The sequence below is a fragment of the Apodemus sylvaticus genome, chromosome 1 (assembly GCF_947179515.1).
Source record: "Apodemus sylvaticus chromosome 1, mApoSyl1.1, whole genome shotgun sequence".
NCBI lineage: Eukaryota > Metazoa > Chordata > Mammalia > Rodentia > Muridae > Apodemus > Apodemus sylvaticus.
The window spans coordinates 83334247-83358312 of record NC_067472.1 but is presented as its reverse complement, the minus strand read 5'-3'; the positions used below and the strand labels follow the sequence as shown (position 1 = coordinate 83358312).

The following is a 24066-nucleotide window of genomic DNA, read 5'->3' as shown; positions in this document are numbered from 1 at the left end:
GGGCCCTTTAACATGTCCTCATGGATGACAGAGGCATCACTGTGGAGTCTCTGAGTGTTGCTGGTTGGGGAATGAGTGTTGCTGGTTTTTAGAGTGTAGTCACTGGAGGAGGAGCTGTGAAGGAGGGGTTCCAAGATGAAAGGGGGCCACAGAGGGCAATGGATGGATATAGCCCCCCCATGGATGGTTGCATGGATGGCAAACATCTACAAAAGTGTCCAAAATGGAGGAGACAAGAGCAGAAGTGAGGTTATGAAAGGAGGGAGCCAGCGGAGACGATGTCGGAGAAGGTTGCGCATGGAGGAGCTTGAGCAGGTTTAGCGTGAAAGTGGAAGGAAGAATGGCATTGTGGGAGGGCTTGAGGTGTGAGGAAGACAGGAGGGGACCAAAGGCTCTGCTGCCAAGTTGAATGGTGTCACATTCTGTGGGACTTTTGGCAGGTTAGTTAGTCCACCAGGGTCCTCATTCCCTCACACAGCTCTCAGAAGCATGCTGAAGAGGAGGGGATCCGCTGATCAGGGAACACAGCACTGAGGACATAGTGGGGCTTGTTAGGGACCTCTTAAACAAGTGCCTTTTATATTTAATTTGTTGTTGTTGTTGTTGGTGGTGGTGTTGTTGTTGGTGGTGGTAGTGTGTGTGTAAGTTTATGTGCATCACATTTACACATGAGCCCAGAGCCCAGAGCCTAGAGCCCAGAGGAGGAAGATGGAGTCTATAGAACTGGAGTTCTAGGTGGTTGTGAGCCACCATGTGGATGTTGGGAATTGAACCAAGATTGCCTGCAAGAGTAGTGTTTACTTTTAACTGTGGAACTGTTTATCCATCTCTTCAAATTCTTAAAAAAACAATGTTTATTTACATGAGCCAGTCAGTCACCTTTTGTTGGACACTAGTTCTCAGTCAGGGCATGAAGGATCAGCCGCAGTTGAATTCTTCACGGATTGGAGCGGGGCAGGAGGTTGTGCTCAGCCGTGAAGTGCCCTCCATAGCGACCCCTCTTCAGTGGAACTTGCTTGTGTTTGAGTTCCTTGTAAGAGATGTAATAGCTGAAAACCATGTAGGCCGCCAGCACCGTGTTCATCCCCAAGATGCTGCCTTTGCCGAATGTTGATGCACTTCTAATACTGGTCATAACCTCTCTGAAAGGCTCCTGCACTGCCGCTGGGGGTGAAGTCCCGCATCAGTATCCAGCTCGACAGCTCTCCAAGTTTAACCTTCGCCCGCTTCTTCTTCTTTAGTGGCACAAGCAACGTAATCTTGTGGTCCTGGTGTCTGGAAAAAAATATTTAAAAATTTTCACATTTATCACATTTATTTAGTTTTTTATTTAACGTCTGCGCACCCATGTGAGCACATGAGCTTATGTTGGCCCTGTCTTATCAAAGCTTTATATGCATCATTTAGGAAAGACCCCAATGGTCCTAATCCTGAGGCAAAATGCTGCACTTGGAATATGAACTTGCTTTTGTATGCCACGATGTGGGGGCTCCCCAAGTAATGGCTGCCGTTTGCAAAAGTGAGCCGCTCAGGGCACACATTGCTGAGTGCCGAGTGCTGACCAGGCACAGCCATCCCTCTCCTAGGAACCACCCTGGAGGGAGCTACAGTCTGCATGGTTATGCTGCCTCTCCAGGGAAGCCCACCATGGTTCGTCACCGGGGATCCAGGGGCACCAAGCAGTCCGTTCTCTGTCTCAGTGGGAGAAGGCTCAGAAAGGCTTTCCCAGGGGTGAACCTCTGTCCACGATCAAGTGGGACCTTATTGCAATTGATCACACTTCAACTTCTCTGCCTTTCGCGTTTGCCCTGTTCCTTGCAGAACTATTCTCAAGGGCGCTTGGTGATACTCCAGACACACAAATCACCCCGCTGGAGTGTATTGTCACGGAGCTTACCTCAAGAAGTCTTGTGTGGTGTTTACAGCTTTTGCCTACACTGTGAGCTTTAAGAAGGTACCACTTGTCTGTCGCCTATCAGTCAGTCTAGACACATAATGGATGCTCATTAATTATTTCTTTAGTACATAAGAGAACAGGTGTCAGAACTGTACCCAGGAGAGCCCTGTGAATGTAGATTTTTCCAGAGTTGTGAATTACAGAGCAGATGATCTGAAAATGCCTTTCTATGGGTGTGAGAACTCATCCGAGCCCACCCGGGCCCACCTGGCACGCAGCCACCTTGGAAATGGCCCCGCCCTTCCTCAGCAATTTCCAGGTTTCCATCAGTGAAAACTGGCCACAATTTATAAAATAGTCACCTAGGAACATCGGGGCCGCATTCTCCATCATTTTAGTACAGGGAGGCTGTTCCTTGGGGCCTTTAATTTCCTAGCTTTCATTATGGGAGAGTAAAATGTATCACTTGCATTCCAAAATTGATTTTTATTTCCCAAAAGAAGCCCATAAAAAATAAATAACTTCCCAGGAGGGAAAATAGAAAAGGAGTCTTTACACAGGGCAATTTGTTAAAAGAGAAAAGAAAGCTGGAAGGGACAAAGCAATCTAAACAGTTAGACTCTCTCTCTCTCTCTCTCTCTCTGTCTCTCTCTCTCCTCTTTTCCCTCCCCATCCCTCCAAAAATAAAACAAACAAACAAACAAACAACCGAAACCAACCCTCAAAGCTCACCTGAAGTGGCTTCACAGGAAGTGGAGTGGAGTGGCCTTCTCATCATGGTTCCCCTCTAGTGTCATCCACCAGTGCACATGCGCTGTCCACTGTGGTACTGTTATGGAGAAGGTGCATCACTAGGGTCTTCTTACTAGTTGCACCAGTAAGCATTTGCTGCATAACACATCATCCCAAATAAAGTCGACTAAAAATGGCAAGCCTTCTTCCCTTCAGTTTTGTGGGTCGGTTGCTGGAGGGTTCTTAAGAGCTAGTCTGCTGGATGGTTGGAGAAGGTCTCTGCTGTCATGGCTGATAGTTCAGTGGAAGCTGGGGTGACAGGCATCACCATGACACAAGCTAGCAGGCCATCCTTAGCTTGCTCATGTGAGTCTTTCTGCTCATGAATATCCTCTGACCAACAACAGAAAATAGATTGATCCAAACCTTGGTTCCCTGGTTCACAAATACTCTTTGTGTGTGTGTGTGTGTGTGTGTGTGTGTGTGTGAGAGAGAGAGAGAGAGAGAGAGAGAGAGAGAGAGAGCGAGAGAGAGAGAGACAGAGACAGAGAGAGACAGAGATAGAGAGAGACAGAGACAGAGACAGAGAATATGTGGGTACATATGCCAGTGTGTTTTCTTGTGGAGGTCAGAATGTTAGATATAGTCCTTTATCATCTTTCCTTCTATGGCATGGGTGTCTGACTGAACCAGAAGCTCACCTTTTTGGCTAGGCTGTCTGTTCAGCAAGCTTTGGGAAAAGCCGATTTCCGTCTGCCAGTGCTGGGACTGCAGGTGTACAACCACAAGCCTGGCTTCTCACATGGGTGCTGAGCATTGAAACTTGGGCCGTCATGCTTGCAAAGAAAGTTTGTTACCCAATGAGTTATTTTCAGCCCTCTCAGGCAGCTTTGAGTTTGTCCCACATTGGCTGATGTTCCAGTTGCTAGAGACAGTCACAGGACAGTCCAGAGCAGTGGCTCTCAACCTTCCTGATGCTGCGACCCTTTAATACAGTTGCTCCTGTTGTGGTGACTTCCAACCCTAAAATTTTTCGTTGCTACTTCAAAACTGTAATTTTGCTGCTGTTATGAATTCTACTGTAAATATTTGATATGCAGGATATCTGACAGGCAACTCCTGTGAAAGGGTCATTCAACCCCCACAGGGGCCATGACTGACAGATTGAGAACCACTGGTCTAGATGGAGAGAATGAGAAAGACCCTCTCCCTTTCATTGGCCGGCCATTTTCTCAACTACCTGGAGGGAGTTGAGAATAGACCAGAGGCGTTGACCTCACCCATCAAGCTAAGAAGCTACCCGGTAACTAACCTTAGTTCACTGTGTGGCCATAGTCTGCCTCCTTTCTCCTTTGTCCACTCCATCCATTGCTCTAGCAGCCAAGGAGACAAGGAGACAGCTCCATGTGGGGGCTACATCACTGGTCTTTCACTCTTCTCTGAATGAAGCTATTTTAGGGACAGAATTTTGCTATATAGCCCAGGCTGGCCAGGAATTCATGATCCTCTTGCCTCAGCCTCCCAAGTGTTGCAATTACAGTTCATAGTCCCTTGTCCAGCTGGTGTTCTTACCAGTCAGCATCCATGTACACCTTTGTTGGCCTTTTCGGTACACACCCCCTCTCACCCTCCTTCACCATCTACTCATTCAGGACACTCATGGTTTGCCTTGCTCATTGTTTCTCTGGTTGAGTTCAATATGTCAGAATACCACGTTTAACCCTAAGCCATGGGCAAGAGGTGAGGGGATGGTAGAAGACAGAGCATGAGGCCTTTCTGCCCCAAAGTCTCTGTCCTTGGCTGTGCTAGAGGCCCCTTCTCTACCATCAGATCTCCTTTGGCTTATGTGGCACTATTTCTTCAGGCCCTTCAGACTAGGAGGGGTGTGTGGATATAGTCCTTTATCATCTCTCCTCTTATCTCTTTGGCATGGAGTGTCTGACTGAACCAGAAGCTCACCTTTGTGGCTAGGCTGTCTGGCTAGCAAGCTTTGAGAAAAGCCCATTTCTGTCTGCCAGTGCTGGGGTTACAGGTGTACAACCACCTAGTTCACCTTGTGGCATCTGAGTGCCATGAGGCTTGGGATAGCATCCCTTGCTGATGCCTTTAACTCAGTATCCCAGGAAGAGCTGGACCATCTGGATCAAGTGATGTTTCCTGGTACATGTCTGTTAGTTCTAGTTTCTTCCAATGGGGGGGGGGGAAGAATGGCATTTTCAGGAGGAGGACCTGGAATACTGTGCAGGCGTGCCCATTCAAAGGACGGTGGGGGCAAGGGGAATGCCATTGTGGCTGATAGAATGTTGCAGAACTTTAGCCTAGGGTACGGGATTTCCCACTGTCTGGGCTCAATCCAGGGAAAGACTCCAGGACTTGCAGAAGCTATTCATGGTGTCATTTCTGTGGTGAGCAAATGCTAATAAGTTCCTGAATGTTGTTATTAGAGAGACGAATGGCTGCAAGCACTGTGGTCTGTGCACGCTGAGGCCTGATGTGCAGAAAAGTATCCGTTCCCAGCTGACTGACAGAGAGAAATCTACCAGATGAATTGCCAGGGAGAGGTGGGTAGGTTGTGTTTGTAGAGCAAGACGAGACTGTGGTTCTAGTTTTGAACAACAACCTTTCCAAACTGCTTAGTTTTGGATTTCTGGGCAAAGAACAAGATGGGGATGGCAAATGGCCAAGACGAGCTAGGTGGGCAGGAGGGGAGAAGTGGGGAAGGATGGAGAAAGGAAGGCTAAAGGGATCATGTCGTAAGGTGGAGAACTGCACCTGGATTCAATGTACTGTGGTTTCCAGAGAGAGAGAGAGAGAGAGAGAGAGAGAGAGAGAGAGAGAGAGCCTTCATTTTCATCCTGTAAATTTAGGCTACATTTCATCCTGTAAATTTATTCCCCTGTAAGCTCAGCTTTGCTTGACTTTTACAGAACTGAAGTATTTTTGAATGTCCACTAGATAATCTTTTTCTGGTGGCTTACTTTAAATATATGTTTAATTTTCCGACACTTGTAGATATTTTTTTTGTTTTTGCTGCTGTTATTGATTTCTTGTTTCATTGCACCATTGTAAGAGTGTGTACCATATTTCTTGAGGCGCTGGTGGTTACTTCCTGTGTGTTTGCAGAGAATGTATCTGTGTAGTTACTGTTGTAGTAGTTCCCGTGGATTTCCTTTGTTGACTGAGTTGTCATGTTTTCTTCATTTGTTGTTATTTTTTTGCATGTTCTGTTATTAAAAGAGGTGTTCAGCTCTGGAGAGATGGTTTAGTGGTCAAGAACATGTACTACTCCTACTGAGGACCGTGATTCTTAGAACCATGCCCGGCCACTCACAATCACCCAGCTCCATCTCTGGGGACCCAACCCCTCTGACCTCCATAGGGACTTGCACTCAAATGCTCAGACGTAGCTTTTCGTCTTTTTCTCTACTCTGTGAGTTCTTCGTGAGTTCTTCTCCTAACTGCCTCCTAACAATGTCTTCTCTGGCTCTGCTAAGCTTCTTCTAGCTCAACTGCCTCCTCTTCTCTGGCCTGACTCTTTCTGCACCCACTGTCTTCTCTAACCCTGCTCTCTGACCCTCCTCTTCTGTTCAGCTGGACCTTCCCTCTCGGCCTCTGCAGGCCTTTTTATCCTCTCCTGTTCCCAGAAGTCCAAGAGGCAACCGACACTGAAGGTCATAAGATCAAGCAGTTCTAACAGCTAAGCATTCCCAAAGGGCCAGTTGACTAGCAACTGGGGATCCTTTAAAGGGCCAGGCACACAAAATAAATCACGCTATACTCATACACACACACACACACACACACACACACACACACTTAATAATAAATCTCTTTTTTAAAGTGTGTTTAGGTGTCTTGTTATGATCTATGATTTTTTTGATTGTCTCAAGTTTCACTTCATGTATTTGGAAGCAGTATTGTTATTGCCAGAGCTTTTTGGTGGAATGGTCTTTATGACTTTTTTACTTTTTCCATTTTCATGTGTGTGTGCTCACACACAGGTAGGTGTGTGTGCAGGTGGAAGATGCATGAGAACGGAAGATGCATGAGATTTCATTATGCAGCCTTGCCTCCTTAGAGCACCTTGTATTAATATTAGCACCCTAATCATTTTTAATAATAATCCTAGGTTCCTACGTCATACTTTAAGTCCATTAATGCGTCCCTTCTCCTCCATCTTGGCTTCTTGTTTAAGCCTCATGTGATTATTGCCCTATCTGATCCATCTTCATTTTGACTGATAAATAGACTTAGCCTTTCTGATTTTCTCTTTGTACACTTCTGGATTTTCATTTTCTTTTTGACCCAAGAAACTTTATTTTGCTTTGTTTTGGCCTTGCTGGAAATAATTTTTAAAAATATTTTTGTTTCATATTTACTTTTTGGGAAAATGTTTTTGCTGGATATAGAATTTGAATTGACCATCATTTCTTACAGCATTTTAAAGATGTGACCCCGCTGCTCCCCAGCCGCTGCCACTGCCACTGACTGAGCCTCATTATTGACTCCTGGAAGGCCATGTGTCCTTAGTCTGGCTTTGGGGCTTTCTTTCAGTCTTTGGTCTTCAATAGCTTGATTGTTATGTTTGTGTGTGTGTGTGTGTGTGTGTGTGTGTGTGTGTGTGTGTGTGTGTATGTGTATGTATGTGTGTGTGTGCTTGTGTGTCTCTGTGTTTATCCTGTCTGGTGATTATACACCCCTTAACTCTTAATTTGGTACCATATTGAACAGCTCTAGTCTGTTCTCTGTGTTAATCTTTTTCTCCTTTCTGTGCTGGGTTTTGATAATCCCATATGAGATGTCCTCACTGCGCCCCATTGTCTCTGAATCTCTTCCACTTTCCATCCTTTTTGTTTCAGTGCTTCTGACTGATAGTGCTCCTGCCTTCTGTGCTTCTGACTGACTGTGCTCCTCACTCCTGGGCTTCTGACTGACTATGCTCATCACTCCTGTGCTTCTGACTGACAGTGCTCCTCACTCCTGTGCTTCTGACTGACAGTGCTCCTCACTCCTGGGCTTCTGACTGACTGTGCTCCTCACTCCTGTGCGTCTGACTGACAGTGTTCCTCACTCCTGTGCTTCTGACTGACAGTGCTCCTCACTCCTGTGCTTCTGACTGACAGTGCTCCTCACTCCTGGGCTTCTGACTGACTGTGCTCCTCACTCCTGTGCGTCTGACTGATAGTGCTCCTTACTCCTGTGCTTCTGACTGATAGTGCTCCTTACTCCTGTGCTTCTGACTGACAGTGCTCCTCACTCCTGTGCTTCTGACTGACAGTGCTCCTAACTCCTGTGCTTCTGACTGACAGTGCTCCTCACTCCTGTGCTTCTGACTGACAGTGCTCCTCACTCCTGTGCTTCTGACTGACAGTGCTCCTCACTCCTGTGCTTCTGACTGACTGTGCTCCTCAGTCCTGTGCGTCCGACTGCCTGCACCCCTGCCTCCTCTCAGCTTGCTCATTTGTTTCCCACGGCCTCCAGGCTGCTGCTAAACCCATACACTGCAATTCTTCCTTTATTGTGCTTTAACACATGTTCACACTTGAGTGGTAGACACGTCACCAATAGTGTGGAATTCCTTGTACCCGTCCTCTCTTTGCCCTTGTTGTTGCCTACCATTACTATAGATCATTTCTTAAAATCAAGATACCTTTTTTTTAAGTATTCAGGATTGAGCCTGGGTCTCTATGTGTGCTAGTGGAGTACTCCAGTATTAAGTCATGTCTCCAACCCTCTGTTTTGCAACAGGGTTCTACTAAATTGTTCAAGGCTGGCCTTGAGCCACCTTTGTAGCCCAGGTGGGAATTGAATCGGTGATCCTTCTGCCTCAGCCTCTAGTTAGCTGCACTTATAGGCCTGAGTTACCCGGCACAGTTTCTACTGTTAACTAAACCCCAGATTCTGACTTGCACCTGACTGATTTGGTCACCTTCTTGATGCCCCTTGGGTTCTAGCCTGGGAGGCCAAGCTCCGTTGTCCTTGTCCCCTTGGTTTTTGGTCGCCCAAGAGCTGTTCATGACAGTTTACAGTGTCCTTTGGTTTTCATGACCTCAACAGGTTTTAGGAAATCTCTGTAAGGACTGTTACAATGTTCTTCAATTTGGGAAATTATTGTAATTTTTAATTCTAAAGTTCCCATTTATTTCTTTTCTATAGCCTGTGGTTGTCTGGTGAAATTCCTCCTGTTGTCAGTAGTGTGGCTGATCTAAACCACAGTTGGGAGTCTGCTCTCTTGTCTTGTTTTTTCCTCTGGTCTTCTTGGTGAGTTCTGTTTGGAGCTTTTCTTTGTATTCCTCACCCCACCCTGTCCCTCCTTGTTAAAGTAGAGAGGGATGGATGACTCCAGGCTTCTCCTACTTCAGCATCTCCCTGCCTGTCAGGGATTGAAAATGTCCTCAGGTCCTGCCCTTTCCTGCCTCAGGTCTGGAGCTCTACTTTCTGTTTACCCAGGATGGCGAAACTTCTAAGAACCCTGAGCTGACTTCACCTTGGTGTCTCAGACTTTGTAAGGTAATTGCCAGAGCCCTGCGCGAGCCTTCCTTTATGTCCTTCTCTTCTCTAGAATCTTGGCATGCCAGGCTCCGCTTTCCTGGAAGCTCTTATCCAAGATGCATCTGAAGAGTGTGTCTGAAGTTCTGTGGTGTTTCTGCCCCTCCGCAGCTGCTTGGCCTCTTGCCCTGTGCCCAGGATCAGCTGAGGCCCCAGAGCGAACCTCAGTCCAGACGATGCTGGGCTCCTCCCTCCTCCAAGGATCCTCACTGCAGCTCATCAGCCATGTTTGCTGGTTGTCTGGTTTTCAGCGTTGTTCTCAGTGGGAGAGTTAGGAAGCTAAATGGAAATATATAAAATACAAAACAGATTTATGCTTTATTGACTATGTAAAATTGAGTGCTAATTAGGATAAAGACTGGAAGGTGAATTGCCAGTTGGAGCATTTGTTTAATTTGGAGGTTACTCTGACACTGGGTTTGCTTTCTTTGTTTCTAGTGGGACTGTTAGGTGAAGACAAACACTTGGCTTTTTGCAAGAACGTTGGTGAGGCATGGTTATTTCCTTTAGGCTCAGTTGTGTACCTGAGCACCCTGGTGTGTGTGTGTGTGTGTGTGTGTGTGTGTGTGTGTGTGTGTGTGTTAAGGTCAGCAAGTATCCTGTGGAAGCATTATGGGATACAGATGCAGAATAATAGCCAGTAATCACAAGATGGAACACACTGAGTTTACTATATGCCAAAGACTGTATGAATTCACTTAATTACTACACTGTTCCAGTGAGATAACATTCTTGTTATAAAGCCCCTTCTTTTGGAGGAGGATTCTGAGTCACCAAGACAGTACGTGATTTGGGGTATAGAGCCGCTGACTGATGAGTCTCTGAAGCCCAGGCTTTCTGGCTTTGGTGTCTCCGCACCTCACCACCACAGTTTATGAATTTGGTAAAGGAAGTGTCTTGAGATCAGACAAGACTGCTTGGAATGCAGGCGACGCTGCACAGGAGGACAGTTTACGCCAGCTCCCATGTCCTGGGGCAAAGGAGGCAGATGGCTCAGAACAGCCTGTTTTTAAATCAGCCAGGACGCTGCCTATTCTAAACCAGCTGGACCTCCCAGGGAGATGTGGAAGAAGTGTGGTTGTGAGGAGCAAGGGCAGTGGGGATAAGGAACACCTCTGCACGGGGAACACGCTTAAACGCATGCACAGACTGCTCAGCAAGTGCCATCCTTGTCATGGTCATTAGCAGAATGGATCTGGGCACTTGCAGATTCGCTCTGTCTCCTAAGGATGTCTCTTAAGGTATGGCTCATGGCCATTTGTTGGGTCCTTCAGCACAAGCCCGTTGCTCGCTGCAATGGTCTATGGAGTCACCGTGGGTCACACAGCAAGTGGATGGATAATTTCAGTAGAGTGTGCTGTGTGCCAGATGCAAATGTAAGGTGGGCCAGGGGGTGAGAGAAGAGACCACCGTGTCACAGGCTTTGGGACCCTAAGCAGATAGAGGGAAGCATGTTATTCACCCATGTACCAGTTCCATGCTCATCCACTAACCACATGCTGTGGGCTGGATGCTGGTGCTAGGGCTGGGCACCCAGATGTGGTCGCCATAGAAACAGATCCTGCTCACATGAGGTTTTAATCTTATAGGGAATTGGGGAATTTAATGACCTTTAACCATTTATTGAACATTTACAAAGTACATACAAATTATTTTCCTAAGCTCTTGGTGGGAAAGAACAATAATAGGTTGTAGTCAAGATAATTCATATAATGAAGGTAGTGTTCATCATAGCTCATAAGCAAACCCCTCGCCCTCCCCCGTACAATTCTATGAGGTAGCATTGCTGCTATTCTCATACTATAGAGGGAGAAACTGAGACCCGGACAGCTGAGAAACTCCCCACAGTCAAAGTCACACAGCTAGAAAGTAGTGTCACTGAGACTCAATCTAAAGTCCTCATCAGAGCACAGGTTTCTTCTAAAACATTGGAGTGTCAGAGTCTCTTCTCGAGACTGCAACTGAATGTCCTGTCGGGCCTGCTGAGATGCTGAGGCTGAAAGGAGCATTGCTGCTGAGGGGCTGGGGGGTGCGGGGCGAGGGGTGAGGGGCGAGAGGCGAGGGGAGGCCTTAGGGAGGAAATGGCAGCAGAGAGAGGAAAGGCTAAATGGGCTTTTGGCAAGGGCCCATGGAGGGAGCCCTCTGGATAAAGGACAGGTATGCTCTGCCGTCTAGGGGGAGCTCAAAGTGCCTGCTCCGCAGGCCTGGTGGGTGGTTGCTCACCAGAGCTGAGGCCTGGCTAATGCTACTGGTTCATGAGCATTGGCTAGAGGCAGGTGGGGCTAGAGCCAGAGAAGGAGCTCAAAGACATTTTGGTCACAGTGCTTCCTTACAAATTTTCTCTTGGGTTTTTGCTTGAGGCTTACTCTGCATCAGCCCTGTCAGCGAAGGGCGCAGTTGATCTCGGAGTGTTTGCAGAGAGGAGGACTCTGACCTCGCTGGATTCTCCAGAGCGGGCAGACCTGCTTGAGATTTGGTGGGAAGGCCGGAGTCCTTAAGGAGAGTGTCTGTCTGTCGGGCACGCTCACCCTGCTCGCAGCTGTTAGACCAGGTCCTGTCTGTCAGTCTCCCAGAGGCAGGGCTCACTGAGAGCAGCAGGCAGCCGCATGTGACTAGAGCTCAGAGGTGGAGGCAAGAGGGCTGGGGGAAGAATGAATGGGACAGTAGTGGCTCCAGCCAAGGCCTCACCTTCCCCCTCAGCAGCTCTGTTCCTTACAGCTCAGCACCGCAGCACCATGACAATCACAGTTGTGCACAGCCTCGAAAGGTCACAGGCGTTTTCCGGCTCTGCTGCAGCATCTCTACCAAGGTCATTACCATCACGAAGATGCCCGTTGAGTCTGCTGCTATCTGTGGCCTGGTAGCCATTTGGAACAGCTTACTGTTGCACACACCCATGCAGGCACACACACACACAAACACACACTCACACATTTGCACACACACACTGCTAGTTCTTCTTTTTCCTTTTTTATCTTTTTGAAAATGTATCTGTTGATGTGAAGCTCACAGAACTAAACCTGACTGGATTAGGACTTTCACTGTGTTTCCACCATGACCTCTACAGAGCGTCTCAATCCCCCCATCCCTCCGCAGCATGACGTCACCATCCCTCCGCAGCATGACGTCACACTGCATTGGTCAGCTTACAATCGGTGAGCCATACCTGACACAAACAGCTTTTAGGAGGAGGGCTTTGGCCCACAGTTTCAGATTCGTCACCCTATGGTGGCCTCTTGCTCCCATGTACTTGGTGGACAGAACATCAATGGGGGTAAGGACACATGACAGAATTTCTCTTATTTCCCTTCCTGATAGCAAGAAAGGGGGGAGGAGGAGCAGGGATCAGGGGAGGAGAAGGAGTGGCCAGGGTTACACACTCCTAATGATCCACCCCTCGATCTTCTTTCTTCAGCTATGTCTCACCTTGTCAAATTTCCACAGAAGAGAGCGGCTATCTAGGACCCTAGGCCTGAGCACCGTGGAGGAGGCTCTCTCATGGCCACCAGAACACCCAGCATCTGATAACTCCAACCCCTTCCTCCCCCAGCATCAGTTTGTTATCAGTTCTTAAGCAGTCTTCTGGACACTGCTTTAAAGGTGAAACTAAGGCTTGGCATGCAGCCCAGAGGCCCGGGTTTATTCCTAGCACCACATATTATAAAAATAAATGATAAATAAAATGAAACTATCTGGGACCTCATTAAAAAAACAAACAAAAACAAGATTCTATGCAGTATCACTTGCTTTGATATGGTTGATGCTTAAACTGTTTCTATACCACTTGTCAAATAACAATAACCGATGGCACAAGTACTTCTGTCCCCATGGCTTCTTTGTTCCTTCCCCAGGACATGGCCCAGCCATGACAACGTTAGTGTCTAGTCTACCCGGAGACTTCCAATATCCTTCAGGGCTTCAACGTAATACTTACATACGTGTACACACACACACACACATACACACACACACACACACACACACACACACACACACACACACACACACACAGACTCTCCACTCTGGGATGGAGGCTGAGATTAGAGTTCATTTCCTCCTCAGCATCTTTTCTAAGCCAACAGCTATCTGCCCTTGCTCACCTGTCTGGCTCTCACCTGCCTGAACTGTCTGTGCCATTTTTAAAAGGTCCTCCATCATGTTTGTTTGTTTGTTTGTTTGTTTTAACATCTAGTTGAATGATGTGCTGACTTCCCTTAAGATGTGCCAGATATACCATCTGAGATGCAAAGATATGCTATTTTGGGGATAAATATGTTGATCTTTGCCTGGAGGAGTTTAAGACATCAGATGACAGCTTTTGCTTGTTCACTGCTGAAGAACAAGTGTGCCCATGTTTCACGGAGCTCTGGAAGTGTGCCCATGTTTCACGGAGCCCCAGAAGCTGCTTCCGTGGGAATGGGACCCTGATGAACCAACAGAGGGCACATTCAACATCAAAGCTGACCCAGGGAAGCCTGCCAGGATAGGGGATGTCGTGGAGATAGTTGTGTAGTCACTTAAATCGTTACGGTGTTTGAGACTGGGTCTTGCTAAGTAGGCCATGCGATCCTTGAACGTGAAGTCCTTTTGCCTTAATCTCGGGAGCTCACCTTCATCCCCATGTCTCCAGCACCGGCATGGGCTCCAGTCCTGCTCTTCTCTTGATAGCTATGGGATGTTAGTTGCACCGTTTAGCCTCCTCGGCTCAGTTTTCAAGTAAGGGAAGCGGGGAGAGTCGCACGTATGTCGTAAGACTTGGGTGGGGATTAAATGAGATTCACGTACAGCGAGCGTTCAGTACAATTCTTTAGCAGGGGCTCACTCATCGTCATGTATTACAATTATTTAGTCATTTTTTCCCTATCATATTCTGAGATAAATCATTTTTAGTCTTATAAAAAAAAGAACAAAAGGAAATGGACTTCGACTCAGTGAGGGATGGTGACTCACTGAGAATGTTTCAGTCGCAGGAACGACATGATAAGATCTATGCTCCGAGAAGATTAATTTGTCTGCAGCTCGTAGGCTGACCTGCAAGAAGAGGTTACCGAGGTAGGTCTGTCAGGCAGGAGGCTGACGTAAGCGTTTCAGCCACTCGGTACAGCATGGCAGCCATCGGCCACACGGGATCATTTAAATAGGAATCAAAGAGAATTAAGTGAACATTAAAAAATTCAGTTCTTCCTACACAGTAGCCAGACTTCACATCTTTGGCAGCCAGTGTCCAGGGGCTGCTAACAGAGAGAACATACATTTCCATTCTTCCAGTACGTTCTGTCAGACAGCACTGGCCGAAAGTGGTGGTTCTCACAGTCCAGGAGCATCAGAATAAGCTGAAAGTCCTGTCACTCTAATGAGCGCTCAGTTTGGTCTTGGAGTCAGGAGGTCTGGGTGGGGTCTGCTGCTTTGTGGTCAATAGATGGAGAAAACGCTTCTCAGCCTGTGAGCTGGGGGAGAGGGCATCTTTGATTACATGTGAGAAGTATATGTCTCATCTGTATGTTCTAGCTCCTCCCCTATCAGCTTTGGATCCAGCCTCTTTCTGGGAATGAGCCTGGCACCAGTCCTGGGGTTTTCTATTGGGGCAAGATGAGCATGGGAGCTTGCTGTGGGTTCTTGTTTTTGTTTTAGTTTGAGACTCACATAATCCCAGGCTGGCCTCCAACTTGCTACGGTAGTGGGGATAGCCTTGAACTCCCCATCCTTCTGCCTCTCCATCCCCAGTCCTGGGAATTCAAGTGTGCACCACCACGCCTAGTTCATGCTAGAGACTTGTTGTTAGACGGCACCTTCTTAAGCCAGCTACACCCTCAGCCCTGCAGCTGCTGTCGTGGAAGCTAGAGTTGGTTGGGAGTGTAAGTCAGAGTAGGGGCACCAGAGGGGTACATCACAGAGCAGAGAAGGGGCTCTCAGCTCCCTGTCATCCAGCAGTTCACCTTCGGAGTTGTGATGGAGACAGAAGCTTTGAGAACCAAAAAGTCAAGAATTTGCTGCCTTTGTTCTTCAGTCACACCTGACAACTCTCTCCCTGAGGCTAGAGGAGATGACTCATGTCTAGCTGCAGGGCCTGGGTGGCGGGAAGAGCCTCAGGGCACAAGTGACAGAATCCAGTAAAGTGGGAATTGGGGAAACAAATCATTTAAAGCCGCAGCCTATTAGAGAGTCACAGTGTGCTGAAGAAAAGATCATCCTAGGGCTTGCTCCCTGTGAGCCAGAGATGATATCTCAGGTGGGGTAGGCTCTGCGAGGCATCCCTTTCCTTCCGAGCATCCTGACCAGGCAGAGGTATTGGGGGGTGGGGTTTGTGCTAGAATGTACTTCACCTCTGCAATGCAAGCCTTTTGAAGATGGGCATCAGACTTATATCAGTGTCTGGTTAAAGTTAGGCATTCTTCCAGAAAACACTACCAGTATTTCTACAGCAGGTAGCAAGTAGCTATGACTTTCTTGGGGTGGATTTTCTTGAAGTCCCATCTATTTTCCTGGGATGCCCCCATATCATAGACCTTCCCACAGCTCAGTGTCTAAATGCCTAGGTATGTTAGAGGTCTCCCAGAATCCTCTTGCAGTGCTGGGGATGACATCATATGGCTGGATGATATCTTAACTCTTAGCTTGCATGATTTGGAAGTGTTTTTTGAATGAAACATGTGTATCTCCACACACGTGTGTGTGTGTCTGTCCAGTGGCAAAGAATAGTGGTGGTGTGGGGGAGAGTTCAAAAGGTGCTAATCATGAATGGCTTTGAGATACGAATGACTCAGACAATTAGACAGTGGGAATGGCAACTTGCTTTACACTAGGATCTTTACTTTATCATCCACACATGTCCCTGTCATATACTCATCTATCCATCTGTCTGTCCATCTACCCATCCATGTATCCACCCATGTAGTCAGCCACCCATCCATCCCACCACCCACCCATTCCACCTATCCATAAACTCATCTTCTTATTGATTTATTCTTCCATCCAATCACCTAGCCACCCCTCCGTGTTTCTACCCCTTCAGCTATCAACCCATCCATCATGCAAACACTGATTCATTCATATGTACATCCATCTGTGCAAACATCTATCACTCTACTTCACACCCACCCAGCCCCCCAGCCCCTGGTCTGTCTTCCCACCCATCTGTCTATCTGTTCCTTTACTCATCCACCCATGCACACACACAGCCCCAACATCCAGATATCGCTCCATCATGCATTTATGATAAATGGGTTCACCAGGAACATTTCCCTCTTTTTCATGGCTTCTGTGCTACCAAGGATATTTGACAGTATATAACAGGGAGACATTTCTCTGCTGGGACTCCTTCTAACAGATTGTTTCTTACCCCATCGCCTCTGTACAACAGTAGAAGAAACAGAAAACTTATCTTCCTGTGACAGCTCTTTCCTCTGACTGCTTGGGGAACATGACTTGAGCATGTGGCTGTCAGGTTCTCAAAAATCCTTTGAGTTCCATGACTCAGTGATGTGGTTAATGTAGATAGGGCTCTTCTATCAAAATGGGAAGCCCATTGAAGAAATGAGAAAATATGCACTGTTTCTCCAGAGAAGGAAAGCAAGAACGCCTTCCTCAGAGCTGGGGAGGCTTCTGTCCCAAGCGTCTGGAAATTAAACCCATCACTTAGTGATCACAGTGAGCAGATTGCATGGCTTCTGGCTTTTGCTGCTTGGGCTGTGCAAAGCAACTGTGAACAGTTTTGATTGAATGTCCAAATTAAGCTGCCAAGTAGCAACTCTGCAGCTCCAGGGACCCCATGTTAGTATTTATGTCACATCTTTAGAAATAATCACATTCGAAGCAGCGCCCAGAGCCATGTCATCTGCCGCTGCAGTGGAGGGACTGGGGGCCGCTTGCTACATCTACTCAAGACCTAGGCAGAGACAGGGCCTCATGGGCGTGAGTGAGGAGGCTTTAAGCCTTGTTTGTTCCTGGTGTCCCTCAGCAGGGAACAGGAGGAAGACCGCCTCTAAATAAGAAGAGGCAATGCTGACTTTTTGCCTGCTGAATTCCCAGAACAGATGTCCTCAGTATACAGAAAGACCCTCAGGGCTAGCCTGGGGAACAGATGTTCATGGGGAGGGGTTCTCTGGTCTGACAAGTTTCTCTTCTGTCTCCATTTAGCCACACGTGCTCTGCCCTATTCAAAGCGACAGACATTATATCCTAGAAGGACCCAGCCAGGGGATTGTCCTCACTCCTGGGAACTTCCAGGCATAAGGAGACTGAGCTTGAGATCTCGGTGGGCACTAGTTCAAAAGCTTCCTAGGATGGGGAGAGACCTATGGGCTTGGATGTGACAGTCTGGGGTGAGAGTAGATATAGAGCAACCCTGAGAATTGTAGGTCCCTTGAGGTATCAGGGGCACTTGTGTCAAAAACAGTTAACACTAAAATAGATGTATTGGGTTATAAACCTGCTCAGATTTCCAATTTTCTGACTCTCAGGCAGAGTTAGTCATGGAACCCATAGCTCCGTGAGTCTCACAGTGACATAGACTCAGAACGTGGGGGCGGGGTACGGGCTAGACTGAATCTTGGGACACTCAAGTTGCCTCTGACTCTAGTTTATTTATGTATTACTTTAAAAATACTTGTATTATTAAATTGTATTATTAAAAAGCTTGTCTGTGATCTGTGTGTGTGTGCGCCTCAGTATGGGTTACCCATAGAGGCTATAAGACAGTGTTGGAACTCTTGGAGCAAGATTTAAAAGTAGTGGTGAGCTGTCCAGTGTGGGTCTGGGAACTGAACACAGGTAGCAAGCACCGAGCCATCTCTCCAGCCACTGGGCTATCTGTCCAGCCACTGGGCTATCTGTCCAGCCACTGGGCCATTTCTCCCATCTTCCAAAGTTAGTTTGTTAAAAGTAATGGATACAAGCCTGCCCTCACATTCAGAAGGATTCCTTTCATATCTTCCCTAACTTTTTCATTTCTGATTAAAAAAGTAATTCCTACTCAACCAGTCTACACATTTAAGTGCTCCTTCTTGTAAATTCCCTCCCAAAATGACTGATATTAAAAGTGGAAAGTCTTGGTCAGAGTTACAAAGTAGAACAATGGTGTCAATCACAGGCTAGAACCTTTGGGGGTTTATCTAAGATGCAGTCAGACCATTCTAGCTAATTGTACACTCTTTTCCCCAACACCCAAGCCCCCTCTGCTTTTCTTTCATGTGATTGCACTGGTCGGCACTTCTAGATGGATGTTAAATTACAGCTGTGATGCTGGGCGTTCTTAATTCGATTGTGGTCTTAATAGATATGCCCCTAGAGGTATCCTAGGGAGCACGATGAAAGCCACTGCTACGTCTATTACATCGAGAACCACACTCCTCTATTCCCTTTTCACTGTTAAAAGGATTGTTGCCTAATTTTTCAGTTGTCTTTTAAGTCATTTTTAAAGATAATTATATAGTTTTTCTCCTTTGACCTAGTTTTATAGTGAAAATGTATAAATAGACTTTCTAAAAGCTATGAAATGCTTCTGTTTAGAGAACATATGGTCAGAATTAATGTTTGAAAGATCACTTTGGGATATGGTGGATGGGGTGGATAAAGTAAGATTAGAGGTCAGAAATCAGCTAGGAGGCTTTTCATCCTACTAGGGAAGGGAAAATTGAGTGTCTAGCAGCCGCCCTACAAGGAAGTGCTGTTTGCCATCCACTCATCCAAGCCAAGCACAATGTCAGGTTTCAGACATGGGTTAGTAAGCACAATTGCCTGTGATGGCTAGTGTTAATTGCCAGTTGTATCAAACAGAAAGTCATTTGAGGGATGGGCCTCTGGGTATGGTATAGGTGATTTTCTTGATTATGTTTATGGGGGCTGGAGAGATGGCTCAGTGGTTAAGAGCACTGACTTCTCTTCCGAAGGTGCTGAGTTCAAATCCCAGCAACCACATGGTGGCTCACGGCCATCCATAATGAGATCTGACTCCCTCTCTTAGAGTGTCTGAAGACAGCTGCAGTGTACTCACATATAATAAATAAATACATCTTTGATTATGTTAATGGGAGTAATGAGATCCGTCCATTATGGGTGGCACCTTTCCCTGGCTGGGGGCCTGGGCACCCAGGAGGAAGGAAACTGAGCATTGTGTGCCCCTTCTGCATCCTGGCTGGGGACGTGATGTCATCACCTGCTTCGCGGTCCTGTTGCCTTGACACTCCCGCCCTGATGTGTGAGCTAAACGTGCCTGTAAGCTTCATGTGTTCGCCTTGAACCCTGAGCTAAAATAAACCCTCCATTCCTTAGGTTGTTTTTGGTCAGGGTATTTGTTACAGCAATGGAAACGGAACAAATAAAGGCCTTGTGGCATTATCACTGTTAAGTTGGGCGTGGCACGGCTCAAGCAAGTAAGATGATAAGGAGATGGGACAGACAGATTATAGTTACAGATTAAACCCACAGGAAGGGACAAGTGGTTTTAAATTTCCCATGCACAGTTGGGTGGATGGTGGGGCTCTCCCTAAAAGTGTCATTGAAAACAAGGGATGAAGTGCGCTGGGGGTCTGACTGAGAATGGCTTCCACAGACTCAGCTATTCGGATACTTGGTCCATAGCTAGTGGAGCTGTTCAGAAGGATTAGGAGGTGGGGCCTTGTGGAGAAGGTGAGGCATTACCAGTGGTCTCTGAGGTTTCAAAAACCTGCTCTCTCTCTCATCTGTCTCTCTCGCTCATCTGTCTGGTGCCCCTGCCCCATGCTTGTGACTCAGATGCAAGCTCTCAGCTACTGCGCCAGTGCAATGCCTGCCTGCTGCCATATTGCTTGCTATGATGGGCATGGGTGCTTACCCTCTGCAACTGGGAGCTCCCAAATGAAATGCGTTCTTTTTATAAGTTACCTTGGTTATGTTGTTTTGTCATAGCCATAGAAAAGTAACTAGAACAGTGAGAGAGGACAGGGGGATGATAAATATGTTGGCCATGTTGACTTTAGCGTTCCTATATGATATCCAGTGCAAGCTTGCCAGTGAGGACCCCACACAAGGTGGAAGCTCAGTGAGGAGATATAGTTAGGGGTCGTCAGTGTTTACATGGAAACCTCGATCATGGGAGTAAAATCGTTTGAGAAAATATAGAAACTTTAACTCCTAACTAATTCATGGTTTAACTCAAAGAGAAAAATCTCAAAGAAATTAGAAATATCTTTGAACTGGAAAAAAAAAAAAGAAAATACAATGGACACAACTGTGGCATCCAGATAAAAAGATGCTTAAAATTAAAAAAGTTATGCACGTGTTATATGTAATTGTTCCTGTATATGTGCATGTGTGTATGCATGTGTGGTATATGTACTTGTCAGTGTGTATGCATGTGTGTGGTATGTCTGTTACATATACTTGTTAGTGTATGTGCTATATTGCTTGATAGTGGACAGGTGTGCACCTGTATGTGCCTGTGTGGAGAGCCCAGAGGTAGACATCTTTCCTCATCCTCTTTCCACTTTTATTATTTTGAGTCAAGGTCTGTTACTGGATCTGAAGCTCGTGGGCTTAGCCAGTCTGGCGTCAGGAATCTGCCCATCTCACCCTCTCCCTCACTGCTGACCTTAGATGCTGTGCCTAGCGTTTGACTGGGGTTCCAGGGATTTAGACTTAGGGCCTCATGCTCACAGGGAGTCTCCTGACTGAGCCATCTCCTCAGACCATAACATGAAAATTTATTGGTGAATTCTGCCAAACACTGAAAGGAGGAATGATAAGGAGTTCTTAAGAAGAACTAGAGGGGGAAGGAACCATTTTCTGCATGTTTTATGAGGCAAGCGTCACTGGTCCTGAAAACAGTTGAAGCAACACAGGAGAGCTATAAGCACATTTGCAAACTGAACACACCAATCTATGTTGGATGTAATGTACCCTAAGCAAGTAGACTTTACAGTAGTAGTGTAACACAGAGTCAGTAACTGAAAGTCAGCCGACGCAATCCTCCATGACTATAATCCGAAGAAAGAAAACCCAGTGAATATAGCATCCGATGCAGAAAAAGCATCCAGCGTCATCCACATACTTATTCACCAGCAGTGACTAGGTGCTCACGCATGTTAGAAATAGAAGGAAACATCTTTGATGCCATAAAGGGATCCGCCAAAGCCACCATGTGCTTAGTGACGACAGGCTGAGGCTTTCCACTGCGCTGTGCAGGCAATACAGAATGTCTCCCCTTGCTCTGCCTCAGCATGCATTTGGAGATCTAGCCAGTGTGATAGGACAAGAAAAGAAGGAAAGCAAACTGGCAACATAAAAACTTCCTCTGTATGTAGCAAACGAGAGCATCTAAGTGCAATCTCATAGGAAATCTACAGAAACCTTCTCAGGACCAATGACCGCGTGCAGCTGCACTGTGGGCTGTGCAGTCACCACACGGTGTGTTTTGCATGAACGACAAGAAACAAAACTTTAAAAAATACATGCAAAATAGGTCCAACATCAGATGAGACATTCAAGTGCAATTCTAATAACAGATGTCTGAATCGATATGCTAAGATTATTTTTAAAACGGAAATAGCATTACACAGAGAAGTGCAGAGTTTTCTGTGCCACATTTATGGATCAGCAAGTTCCAAGGAGTAAAGGTGCAGATTTTCCACTTCCTGTTTTCTTCATTTCTGGGGATTAAACCTTGAATCCCAACCACCCCACTGAGCCACCCCAAATCAAAGATGTCAATTTTTAAAGATTGGTGTATAAATTCCAATCAAAATGCCATCTGGAATTTTAAATTATGAATAAGGCAGCTTTACAATTTATATGCTACTGTAAAGATTTAACACAGCCCAAAACATTTTTAACATGAAAAATAAAGTTGGAAGAGCCAAATACTCAGCCTTAAAACTTGCTGTATGTGGCTGCATTAACCCAGCGCTGGGGTGTTGGTGAGAGAGCAGTTCAGGCTACAAGGCTACACATCACTGAAGCAGAGAAGCCAGAAACAGCCACAGGAAGCGACCTAGTGATTCACCCTGGAAGTGGAAGGCGGCAAAGTGAGGAAAAGGTCAGGCTTGCAACAAATGGTTCTGGAACGTTTGAGTACAACGTTAATACAAAATTAATAAATCTTAACCTCCACCTCGCAGTCCACAGGAGAATTAACTCAAAGCAGGGAGCAGAGCTAAACGAAAAGGAAGTGTGGAATTCTTAGAAAATGCTGGGGGGAGGGGGCATTATAATGCACAGTTAGACGGTCGCGGTCTCAGACATGACACTACAAAGATGACTCACACGAGAGAAGATGAATTAAACTTCATTAAGATGTGAACGCGATTGCTCTGGGCAAGACACTGCTCCACAATGAAAACAAAAATCATAACCTGGAAGAAGATACTTGCAAATTAAGAAGAGGGAACCCAGTTAGACACTGCTGGCCTAAAGTGAGTGAGATCCTGGGGTACGGTCCTCAGGAGGAGAGAGATGGGGAGAGGGGAGGAGGACGGTGAAATAGAGACAATGGTGGTGGTGGTGGTGGTGGTGGTGGTGGTGGTGATTATAATGATGGTAGTGATGGTGGTGATTGTGATGGTGGTGGTCATGGTGATGCTGATGGTGATGCCAGTGATGATGATGGTGATTACGTTGTTGTTGTTGATGATGATGATGGTAATGATGAGGGTGGTGATGGTGATGATATTGGTGATGGTGATGATGATGCGAAGATGATGAGCAGCAGGGGGAAGAGAAGGGGAAAGATGAGGAAGAAATGGAAGAGGAGGAGGAGGAGGAGGAGAAGAAAGGTTTATTTTTTAATTTTGTTGTTTAATATTTGTTTTGTGGCACTGGGAATTAAACTCCAGTCATGGAGTTTTTACTTTGAGGCAGGCAGGGCCTCATTAAGTTACCCATGGAAGCTCTGAAGTTTTGATCCTTCCGCTTCAGCTTCCTGATCGATTGTTATAAGCCTATTACATTATATGCTACCAGGTGTGGCTATGGGCTGTGAAGCCAAACAAACTCTTGCCTCACTCAAGACAACTTTACTGCAGTAAATCCACTCGTGAAAAGATGCTGATTCCTTGGGGGAACTTGGGAATGCAGCTTAAAGCAGAGATGAGATGCTATCACTCATCAATAGCAATAGCTTAATAATCAGTGACAGTAATGAGTACTGGCAGTGTCGTGTGCTTGCGAAGGCACAGAACTGTCGTGCAAAAGATACAGCCTCCCTGAAAAGCCATTGCTGTCATACCAGGTTCAACCTACGTGTAACCAGGTAGCTCACTGATCCATCTTCTGTCTGCTCCTCCACTGGGAACAACTCACATGTGCTCCACAGCCAAGAGAAAAGCACGCCGTGGTACATCCACACCACCGAACATTACTCAGTTCTGAAAAGGACTTATCATACGCATAACGATTTGGATGACTCTCGAAGGCATCATGCTGAGTAAGAGGGGCTGCTCTTGAAAGGACTCGTGGTGCGTGGCGCTATTTATAGATCCAGTAATTGAAACAAGAATGCTGTAGTGGTGAGAGGGCACCAAGAGCAGCAGCCTGGCCTTGTGGGGAGGGGTTGGGGGGGTGATGGCGACCACACAGGACAGGTTTGAAGGGGTTCTCTGAGATGTGTTCTGAGCTCGTGGTGGCTTATAGCAATTTACCCACGCGTTAAGATTCACTGTAGTGTGTAAAACAACCAACCAAAACAAAACATCACAAAGGCCCATAAAATGCTGTAGGCAGGAAGCAGAAAGGGGCACACAAGAAATGAAAAAGGATCTTCTGAAGAGGGAAGCATCATCAGATGAGCAGGGTGGATAGCCCGGTGCTAAAATCAACCATCTGTTCCTGTGGTTGGACAGGGCGTGCCCCTGCGTATCTTTCCTCTCTCTCTTAGCTGCTATGGAGTTGAGGGTGACCTTGAACTTCTGATCCTCTTT

At 46.6% G+C, this 24066-nt stretch overlaps 2 protein-coding genes across 2 annotated transcripts in view; one reads left to right on the top strand and one right to left on the bottom strand.

Moving 5' to 3' along the window:
• Positions 1 to 24066, top strand: part of Prkcb (protein kinase C beta) — a 350016-nt gene that overhangs the window by 204894 nt on the left and 121056 nt on the right. The window lies entirely within an intron of this gene.
• LOC127684558 (ATP synthase subunit f, mitochondrial-like) lies at positions 938 to 12046 on the bottom strand. Its single transcript, XM_052181467.1, is given in 3 exon segments — positions 938 to 1102; positions 1104 to 1275; positions 11925 to 12046. Coding segments are annotated over 3 exon segments (459 nt in total).